Source organism: Hippocampus guttulatus, chromosome 4 (genome assembly GCF_054856545.1).
Source record: "Hippocampus guttulatus isolate MCC_2025c chromosome 4, RoL_Hgut_1.0, whole genome shotgun sequence".
Taxonomy (NCBI): domain Eukaryota; kingdom Metazoa; phylum Chordata; class Actinopteri; order Syngnathiformes; family Syngnathidae; genus Hippocampus; species Hippocampus guttulatus.
In genome coordinates this window covers 16,164,813-16,175,783 of record NC_141264.1, presented here as the reverse complement: position 1 = coordinate 16,175,783, position 10,971 = coordinate 16,164,813, and the positions used below count along the sequence as shown (strand labels likewise).

Genomic DNA, 10,971 nt, shown 5'->3' with positions numbered 1-10,971 from the left:
ATCATCGTCCCCACTGAAATGACAATAAATGTAATTAATTTTCAAATTGCTTGCAATACAGAGCAACAAAAAAAAAAAGCAATGTCTTCAAATTTTTAACATAGTAACATTGTATATTCTAATATATGATGTCATCTATGGCTACTATGAATGTATCAAAAGCCATCAACTGTGATATGATTTGACAGTAGTATATAATATGACATCATACATTATAATATAAAACAAACTGGCCCGAACCAGTCATCTCAGACATCATGTAACCTCACGCAATATTGTGTTCACAACCATTTTACGCACTTTTTTGGGTTTTAAGAAAGTTGAAAATGGATCTAAATGCTGAGTCACTCCAAAGTCAGCTGTTGTCTTTGGGCGTGTTGAAGCGTGCAAGAACCTCATCATCATCTCAGGTGTCAAATGTGTCAGGTTTCTCACCTGTCCTTTACCTCCTGGGAAAGTCTCTGTGCTCTTGATAAGCATCGAGATGGGAAGTGGAGCGTCCTCCACCACCACCAAGGGATCCCATCTGGGCTTGGTGGAGGATGAACAGCCCGACCTGGTCCAGACTCCCACTCCTGTGGCTCGGACCCCCACTCCTGTGGTCCAGACCCCAACCCCTGTGGTAGTAAGGACACCCACACCTGCAGTCCTGAGTGGAGAAACATTGCTGGTAGTAGACGTTTGATGTTTGAGTGCTGGAAGTGATGTCATCAACATGGTGGTGATGCAGTATTTGGTGTCCATGTTTGTATTAGGCGTATGATGGACATGAAGCTGTGGATGTTCTGTCTGTCACGAGTGACCAGGTTCACTCCAAAGAGGAAGACAAAGAAGATGAAGCAACGTCAAGTATTGTCAATCCACTCATGACCGTGAGCAGATATGATTTTGAGGCCTTTGCCGGGGAAACTCACCTGGCTACTTAGCGACATGCTACAAAGCTACATGCTAAAGGCTAGATGCCACAAGATAATATGCTATGAGATAACATGCTAAGGGGCTTCATGCAAGAGGCTAAATCTTATGAGGGTGCACACCAAAGGTTAAATCCTAAAATGCAGAGTGCGATGGCATCATTGTTCATGCATTATAGCCGTTTCTCAAGATGAAGAACGCAGGTACGGTTTCGAGAACATGCCAAGTACGGTCTTCCTGAGAACATACACAAGAACATTCTTCCTAAGAATGCGAGTCTCTTTGTAAATTGAAACAGCTATGTTTTTGGGAACACCCCTCCGCGCACCGATAACATGTTTCCACGATAGCTGCAAGAGATGCATCTTGGGATATTACACTAGCCAAGCCCTAAGAAGTAACCAACTGATGCATCCTTGGTGCAAGCCAACCGATAAGAACAACATCCGGGTATTTCACGCGTTCTTGGTTTAGTCATACTTTCAATTGAAACAGGACTTGGGCCGCAACTGGTGACATTTCAAATCACAGGTGTGTAAGATTGGACATGCACACTTCGTGAGAAATGCCCATATCTTTTCCAAACAGGAAACGGCTGATGACGATGATGAAGAGGAAGTGTCTGTGAACTTTGAGAATTTTCTTCATAACAACGGAACTTTGTACAGCTGCTTTGAGCATCACGGAAACAGGGTCTATGTGGACGACGCTCAGGTACGGGCACACAAAACTTGAGCTTGGTATAAGCGTGGTCACCCGGTCACTGATGTCTTCTCATGTGACTCCAACACGGACTCTACTGAGCAGAAGCTGCAGCCTTTCCCCAAGGAATGGTATGACATGGGACGCTTCATCAGCCCCAACCAGGAGGTGTGTGTCATTGTGCTTCTATGACAAGTGTGTTGGGCAACAATGGTACATGTGTTTGTTTTATTCCATGAAATCGTGACTGTGGATGATATGATAAACAATGACTTCTTGGCCATGTTGTTTGTTTCCTATGGTGTGAAAGTACTGATTTCGGTTGACATTAAGAATCAAATGTTCTTTACTGAAGGTAAATTCTTTTTCATTAAATCATTAAATCTGTATGTATCTCCTTATCTTAAGTCAACAGTCTCAAACTTGGGCCTTAAACTGGACAGTGATTTCAAACTCGATCGGCAAATTGGTGGGTGCCGTTGTTAAATCCAGCTTCTTTCACCTTAGACAGCTGGCCAAAATAAAACCTCTCCTCTCACATGAACACTTTGAGACAGTAATTCATGCCTTTGTCACATCCCGGCTCGATTACTGCAATGCCCTTTACTTTGGAGTCAGCCAGTCCTCCATTAAGCGCCGTCAGCTGGTCCAGAATGCCGCCGCTCGCCTCTTGACTGGTACTCGTAAGAGGGAGCACATAACTCCTACTCTGGCATCCCTTCACTGGCTCCCCATTCATTTTAGAGTTATTTTCAAGATCCTCTTATTTGTTTTCAAATCTCTGAATAATCTCGCGCCACCTTACCTCTCTGAGCTCATCCGCCCCTACACACCTGCCCGGCGCCTCAGGTCTGTGGACCAGACATTATTAGAAGTACCAAGAACTAAACTGAGGCTCAGAGGGGATCGAGCCTTTTCTGTTGCTGGTCCCTCTCTCTGGAATGACCTCCCACTGAACATTCGGCAAGCCTCCTCGCTGCCCATCTTCAAAACCCTCCTCAAAACTCACTTGTATTCTTTGGCATTCGACTCAGCATGACTTAGATTTGTTCTTGGTTTTACTGTTTGGTGCGTTCTACCGCCTTTATTACCGATTTGTCTTACTGTTAATTGTGCATGTTAAATTGCTCCATGTACAGCACTTTGTATGCAGCGATGGCTGTTTGAAAGTGCTCTATAAATACTGTTGACTTGACTATGCTTTAAAAAATGAAGCTAATCTAAATTCATTATGGCAGCGTATCAATGAATAAGAATACTGCTTCCATGTGAAAATGTCAGAGAAGGTATTAAAAATTTCTAGATGTAGGGATGGGGGTCATAGCTCCGCCTATGCCTTCTGTGTGTGACCAATCAGCTTTCCGTCCTATTTTAAAACTGTGTACATCCTCCCCCTCAGGTCTCCGCCCAGCCACCAGTCACCAGCGTACAGCCAGCGGCGGCAGTGGGTGAGGATGATCGCACAGGCAGTATCTTCATCCCAGGAAAAGGAAGCGTAATGACATACATGTTTGAGGTGAAGGCCTCTGCCGGGGCACACCAAGGTCACGTTTGAAATCAGAAACTCTTGTTGGTTTCTCAGAAGTTTCATGTTTGTCTCCATCCATTTTCCATCTTTTTATTCCTCGTCTGGAGAATCTCTTCTTTGTCTGATTCCTCACCTTGGACCTAAATTCCCTGAAAACTTAGCACCAACGATTATTGAAACCCCCACACCTTACCTCCATAAGGTGACAACTGTAGAAGAGGCCCATGTTTGTATTCCATGATCTAACTTGTGTTGTGCTTTTTCCAGGAGAGAGTGAACGTGTGCCGGTTTTGGGATCCTCATTCGGGCATGTGGCTTCTGCTGCCTCTCCAGTGGGAGATGAATGTGGACTTTGTGCAGAGCAGAGTCCACAGAGTCATGGTAAGGAGGCACGAGCAATCCCGCTCCCTAGATCAGAGCTGGGCATGGGACAATGAGCATCTACATGATCAAGGGACAGTCAGCATCTCCAATATATGATCAAAAGTACTGGAATATTTGTTACATTTACAAAGCCTGTGTTGTTGCTGAGTTGAATGTTTTTATTTTATTGTATTACCTGTTTTAAAATATCTATCACCAATGCTGTAGAACAGTGGTCCCCAAACTTTTTCCTGTGAGGGCCACATAACTTTTCGCTTCTCTGATGGGGGGGCCGGTCAGTTTGTAACAGCAAAAGTGTGACTGCAAGAGTACCTAGACGTAAAAATGTATTGTTTCCCAGAAACCCACACAAAATCAAATAACTCTTTTTGATACACTTGCGGTATTAAAGACGTGTTTCTTCTCGGGACACACCCCCTCTGCGACAGCATTCATGCATTTCTTGACAAACTCTCCTTACCGCTGCTTGCTATCAGTTGAGCAAACCGAAAGCTAGCCCGAACAGATGGCTGGTTCAGCTGAGCTTGGCGTACAAATGTATTTTGCTGAGCTAACGTTCCTCTTTTTAGCGTTGACAGTTTGTCTGCTCTCATTTGCCCATGCAAAAAATCGTACTTGTTGTGACGGGATTCATAGTGTCTCCGCAGATTGTATTCTTCGAATACCGCCACAGATAGATGAGACGGACAATCTTTTCTTTGCATTGAAAAAAAAAATTGTTTCTCCTTTTTGGGTTAAATTCCCTGTATTCTGAATAATTTTTTTTCTCTTACCTCACCTTTTCGCCATGATTACGTTCTCTTTGAGAGGGACGGGTTTAGGATTTTTTTTTCTGGGGTTGCCAGATAAAGGCACAGACCGCAGAAGGATGGAACAAATGTCACGTTATACTGTATGTGTTTACGAAATTGTTAATAGCTAATAGTTAATCATGAAAATAGTTCATAACTAAGGAATATTTTATTGCAAAAGCCAAATTTTATGATAAAATACAAATATACATAGATGAAAAATAAATCAAAAGACTCTCTGGTATTGTTCAGGGGGGCCGGACCAAATGTGGAGGCGGGCCGGATCAGGCCCGCGGGCCGTAGTTTGGTGACCACTGCTGTAGAAGGTTCTAGTGACTCATGACTGTGTTTTGGTTTTGTGTTCACAGTCAGTCCTGCCAGGCCTGTTGGACCAGAAGGAAATTACGGCAGCACTGCGACTTTGTAACTATGATAGCGAAGAAGTCATCTCTGCCTACCTCACGATGTTTGGAGAGGTCCTACTGCATGCGAATAATGATCGTAGCGGCGAAACAGGCTACAGTAACCCCAACTCATTCAGGTTCGCCAGCATATATGCTAGTGTCAGCAGCATGCTATGCTCGTCTTGCCATTTGCCACAAATCAGTAGAGCTTAGCGCTGACAGCATCAAACACACATCTTAAAATAAAGCTGTGGATGGGGAATATCTTGCCTCTCTGAATATGTTGTGTCATGTTGTCAGTGCTCCAGTCCCTGGTTGACGATCATGCACATTGCTGCTGTCCCTGATTGTGTCTTTATCTCAGTCGCAGTTGGCTTTCCCTCTCTTGTACATTGGCGTCAGTATCTGCAGAGGTTTAAAAATGGAAACAACCCCATTTTGACAAACAACAGATATACTTGTTAATGTAGGAAGTAAAAAGTCGGAAAAATAAATAAGCACAGATAATCCAAAAACTCAACTTAAGCACTGTAATGAAGTTTTTGTACTCCGTTACCTTCCACCACTGATGATGACTTATGAAGATACTGATGCTTGTGTGGTCCATTTAGAGCTCTGGAGCGTGAACATGTGATTGACGATCTGAGGCAGCAGCTTGAGTCCAAACAGAGAGAGGCGGACGAGCATCTACACAGGAACGAGCTCCTGGTTCGGGAGACTCGCCATCTTGGCGACATAGTTCAAAACCTCCACCGCAAAACGGCTGAGCTGGAGGCCGACCGGCAGGAGGCCAGAGAGAAGATCCGGTTTCTGCGGAGTCGCCAGACGCCTGGGGTGACATCAGCCACGAACACCACCACCTCCAAGCCTGCTGGAGATCCAGATCGATTGCGCCGGGCTGGTGAACTGGCCCGAGAACTCAAGGTGTCCGCCAAACAGCTGAGGTCTTGGCTCATCCTGACGCTGAGTGACTTGAAGAACGCCCTGACCCAGACAGAGGACGTCCTGAAGAAGATGGCCGAGGCTCAGCGGCGAGCAGATGGCGAGGCACAGACGATGCGCTCGCTCTATCAGAAGGAGGCACTAGAGAGACGCACTTTGTACAACAAGCTCCTTGAGCTGCAGGGGAACGTCAGAGTGTTCTGCAGGTGCAGGAACATCACCAGACCAGGAATCACCTCATGTCTAGACCAGTATGACCAGCAGGAAGTCACGCTAATACATAAGAACACCAGGAAGAAGTTTTTCTTTGACAAGGTCTACGGACCCACCAGCACACAGGTAGCACAACAGCAACAGACAATCGACTAAATTACAGCAACAAATTATTTGTACTAGTTACTTTTCACTACTGATGCTGAAGATCCTGACGCTACATCCAGAGCTCTTCTGGAATGTAACGGTGTGATCCATGATGTGAGGTAGCACATTAAACCCAAACAGAAAAAAAACCTAATGAACGTGTCCTATTGTTCTGTAGGAGGAGGTTTTTGCCGGAACGTTGCCGCTTATCACTTCCTGTGCAGATGGATACAACGTATGCATTCTAGCATACGGGCAGACAGGCTCTGGAAAGACCTTCACGATGATGGGCACCAAGGACAAACCCGGAGTCAACGTCAGGTGGGTAGGACCTGACTCAGGCTGGGGTAGCCTGTTGCTTTGCTGGAGGACAAGAACCAAAAGAAGAAGCAAAAAATAAAATAAAATAAAAATCCCCTCATTGATGTGGTAAATCTAAGATGATACACAACAGAGGGTTATATTGCATGGTAATTGTCACACTGTGACACTGTTAAATACTGTAGGTGGAGTTGACATGTCAATCGGGTGTGATGTTTGTCATGAATGATTGAGAGGTTTACTTTACCGTTGTTCCATTGTCATGGTGCTGCTGTTGTCTGTGCTGCTGCTTCCAGGTCCATACGGGAACTTCTCCGTGTGTGTTCACTCAAAGAGAAAGTGTCGTATGTTCTCAAGGTACAGACACCCCTCACATTATTTCATACAGATCGGGTTTCATCTGCCTGAGCCTTTCACTCAGAAAATTAGATGATTAGATACGTTCTGTAAAGGTTGGAAATTTGCAGAATGACTATCTCCCAGTTCTGTTAACACAGAACAGTGAGGCAGAAAACCACAAAACCTGCACCGCTGCAGGTCCACTTGCCAGATTTCAGGATTTAAACAGTTGTTTTTGTTTTTTCTTTTAATAGTGGCGGTGTGCTGTTTTGGCATAGGCTAACAGGTTCTTCCAGTTATTGTTTCCTCTAGTCTCCTTCAAAGACATTAACAGTAATTTTTTGGGGTTCGGGATGCATGCAGATTTCCATGTTGGAGATTTACAACGACACTCTGAACGACCTGTTAGCGAAAAATCCCACCGCTTCCTCCACTCTGGACATCCGCGTGCAGGGTAAGTTTGTGTCTGTGCCAGGACTGACCCACGTGGAGGTTCGGACCGAGGATGACATCATCAACGTCATGGACACTGGGGAGAAGAACAGGAAGATGGCTGCCACCAAGATGAACATACACAGGTGGGGATGACATTGACAATGGTGATAATGACGAAGAGAATGACCTTGACGAAGAAGAAGAGGACTATGATGAAGATGGATTGGATTCTGAAGAGAACAAACCTTCTGTATTCTTGCATCTAGTTCTCGCTCTCACTTGCTGGTTGCGCTGGAGGTTTGTGGCAATGACTCGTTGTCTGGAGAGAGTACACGGGGTACGTTGACCTTGGGCGACCTGGCCGGATCCGAGCGCATCTCCCGGACGGAGGCCGAAGGCCCACGCTTGGTAGAGGCTGCCGCCATCAACAAGTCTCTGACCGCGCTGGGACAGGTCAGCACAAAGACACACAACTGATGATGTCACACGACTCGTGACATTGCACGCCAGCCCAATATCTGCCAACTCTACACGTGAGACATAAAGGCTGCAGAGTACTTTTAGTAGTAAAGTCACTTTGTGTGTGTATGTTTAGGTGTTTGCAGCTCTGAAGTCTAACGCCCTTCACGTGCCCTTCAGGAACTGTAAACTGACTCACCTTCTGCAGCCCAGCCTCAGCGGAGATGCCAAGGTCCCACTGTGGTGTCTCTTTTGAATTGTGATTTTGATTTCTGATCCCAATGTTGGGATTCTTTCTTGACTTTTTAGATCATTTCTGATGTGAATGTATTCTTGTTGATCTCAGGTAGTAATTCCTCTGATCTCTGTTTCCTGAAAGGTGAATTTTTGCAGTGTATGCGAGTTAAAAAAAATATTTAAAAAAACCAGAGAATACATCTTGTCCCAAACCCACAGATCTGCTGCGAGCCGTACCACTAGTTGTGCGGCCCAATCACAAAGCAACAACTGTGTTTGGGGGTGGGACGTGCGGCTATGACGAAAACAAGTAGAGCAGAGGCTCTTTATCCGCCTATTTACATTACAACTGTCACTCAACACGATGATGCCATCTGTGCCGTCAAGATAACAGGACTCAGTTTTTCAAAACAAGGCGCATGGCAGCAACATCTTCAGCCACCGCCGTGATTGGTCAAGAAAGTTTGGTAGGCCTGCACAAGTTGCCGCCTCCCCCCAATCAGCTCCAAGTATTATAAGGAACGTCCCAAGCAGATCAAATTGGAGCCGTCCCAGAATGATACTGTGGCCTCTACTCTTTTGAGAGATTCATATATCAGTCTGGCTCTTGACTGTTGTTGACTGGCTCTTGTTCCACACTCGCATGCTAAAAAAACACACTTGATTTACTGAGACACCCATGGCAGTGAATGAGTACTCTGAAATACATTTCATCTTTGATCTCCAGATCGAAGCCCAAACTGAATTCTTCTATCTGAGCTTGCAGATTCCTTTGATCCCGATTGCCATCAATCCAATATGAGGGTTGTGATTCCTTCTCTCCCTCAATTGTTTCTGTCCAAGTGTTGTGATTCTGTTGATACAATTTGTGTGTTGATCCCAGCCTTGTGATTTCTGCCCCAGTGTTGCGTTTTCGTCAACGTGAGCCCAGAAGCCAAGGATGAGGTGGAGACGCTCAGCACGCTCCAGTTTGGCTCGTCCATTCGTCACGTGGCACTGGGAAAAGCCACCAAGAACCTCACGCCGACCAAAGGCAACAAGACAAAATAGGCGAAAGGAAGAATAGGCATGTTCAAGTGTGACAAGAAACATGTCTGTTCACACATAGGACACATTTCAGTCGAGAAGGCCACCAACCCACATGAATTTTCTGTTAGTTGCTTGAGGACATCCAGAATGTGCTGTGACTGCATTTATGGTATGAGTTTACATTACAGATAGAATCCTGAATCGCACTGAAGCATCCTGCTTTTCATTTGTAGAAATAACATTCCTAATTTTTAAATCATATCAATTGTAATTTGAAAACAAATCATGCTATCAACTTGTCTGGATTAACACCACAGAGAGGACGCACACCAAAAAGAAAATGCTTTGAAATTCAATTTAAATGTATGACTTATACTGTACATGTATTTATTCATATGTTAAAGGAGAAGTATTATGCATAATTGTTTTTCAAATGTTCTTAAGTGTCTTAACATGTGTGCCTTTGGTCACATTACCCCAAAGACAAACCATTCTAGACACTAGACCTTTTACAACAGATTTTTTTTTTCGTTTTTGCTGTGGTGAAATTGGCCAGTTTTAGGAACAAATCTGACCCGGGGACAGGACGTCCCTTCAAAACTGATTCAATGACAAGGCAAAAAAAATAAAATAAAAATAGAATATCTGTGAGGGAGGCAGCCAAAATGTCACACAATTCTGAAAATATTTGATAACCGCCTAAGTGTTGATAGTGAAGGTATTGGCAGCATGATGTTTTGGGGCCGTTTTTCTTCAATTAGAGTTATAATTTTGAGCTTCTTTGAGGAAAAACCCATATCACCCCCACAAAACCCAAAATATTGTGCCGATTGCTTTTATATTCTCACAAGTCTATGTGGACAAGAGTAGACGTCGGAACCTCCGTGCTGGCACTTTATGCTTTGTTGACATTCTCATGACCATGAGGCAGTGTTAAGAATGCGTCTGTCCTCCCAGCTCGAATTGAGCATTTTCCCACAGCCAACCTACAGGCACAATATTGTGAGTGCACCCTCGGCATAGATTTCGTCCTCTGGCTGGAGCCTTTTTATACGCTTAAGTGTCCTTCGGTGACTTGACAGGTTCTATACAAATCTAATTTACTTCTAAAGAAAAATTAGCTGAAGAGAAACTGAAGGTAGTGCAGGCTGTTCATTTCCTCATTCACTTAGAAGTTAGCACATGGACAAGATTATCGCTGTGATCATTTCAGTAGATGAAGTAGGCATGAGTAGAGATGTCCATATAAATTGATTGCAGTTTTGGGACATTTGAAGTGATGTACCGTACGTTCGGTGATTAAGACTATACGAATTGTGTCCAGTTCTGTGTCATATCATGGTATGGGGAAAGGGAGTGGGGTATATTCATATTACAGAAGAAAAAGAAGCAGCTTAAGAGTTGTTAGTTATTTACTGATTTCTTCAAAACAAATTGACAATCGAAAATGCAAGCAAGTTCAATTTTCCTGACCAAAAGATACTTTTTTTTTTAATGACAAATGGGCCAGACTGGCCAAAAAGTCCCTTTAATTTGTTCCGTGACTACACTTGTAACTCAAAACTCTTACGTATCAAATAATCGTTCACCACTGAAATGAATCGAAATATAATCGATCCGTTCCAGAACCCCAAACAACCCAAATTAGTTTTTTAAACTTGTTTTTTCAAAAGAAAAACTGCTCTCTACAACCTATAGACATGGTAAAAGGCAAGCACAAAACACAAGTGTAAATGATGTATTCTTCTCTTCTCTGTAAATCATTATGCAGCGTCTAAGCTGTCAGGGTACATTGATGTATACGTTCACTTGGGTTACTTCTAGCCAAAATTGGCCACTACCTGCCACAATGCAGCGCAGCTTTAGCATTGCTTAGTGGAATGTGGCGCCCATTTTTGGCTAATAATTTACATATTTGAAGCATGGTGTGAATGACATTTATGAAGTTATGGTATGAGGAAAACGTTTTGAGTCTTCCACAGACATGACAAGACTGTAAAGGATTATTTTTCAGAATGATTTTTTTTTTAAAAATTGTTCATAAACTAAATTGGCCGTAAACTGGATCAATCGTAAACCAAGGTTCCATTGGCTACAACTCCATGAAAAAGTATTTTCCCCTTTT

The 10,971-nt window shown here is 43.8% G+C and overlaps 1 protein-coding gene across 1 annotated transcript; it reads left to right on the top strand.

The window, feature by feature from the left end:
- Nucleotides 1-478: 478 nt before the first annotated feature.
- On the top strand, nt 479-8,948 carry LOC147206122 (uncharacterized). Its single transcript, XM_086109286.1, has 14 exons — nt 479-670; nt 756-872; nt 1,504-1,629; nt 1,723-1,785; nt 3,017-3,133; nt 3,413-3,526; nt 4,689-4,861; nt 5,336-6,005; nt 6,205-6,347; nt 6,644-6,704; nt 7,050-7,264; nt 7,388-7,574; nt 7,717-7,812; nt 8,721-8,948. The coding sequence occupies exons 1-14, from the start codon at nt 485-487 to the stop codon at nt 8,865-8,867; spliced, it is 2,415 nt and encodes an 804-aa protein (XP_085965412.1). The 5' UTR covers nt 479-484; the 3' UTR covers nt 8,868-8,948.
- Nucleotides 8,949-10,971: the final 2,023 nt, after the last annotated feature.

What these genes read in the sequence shown, in the direction of transcription:
- LOC147206122 (XM_086109286.1), top strand. Translation starts at nt 485, where the DNA reads ATGGGAAGTGGAGCGTCCTCCACCACCACCAAGGGATCCCATCTGGGC. An exon ending in TCATCAGCCCCAACCAGGAG is followed by an intron (nt 1,786 to 3,016) that starts GTGTGTGTCATT and finishes CCTCCCCCTCAG; the next exon opens with GTCTCCGCCCAGCCACCAGT. An exon ending in ACGGACCCACCAGCACACAG is followed by an intron (nt 6,006 to 6,204) that starts GTAGCACAACAG and finishes ATTGTTCTGTAG; the next exon opens with GAGGAGGTTTTTGCCGGAAC.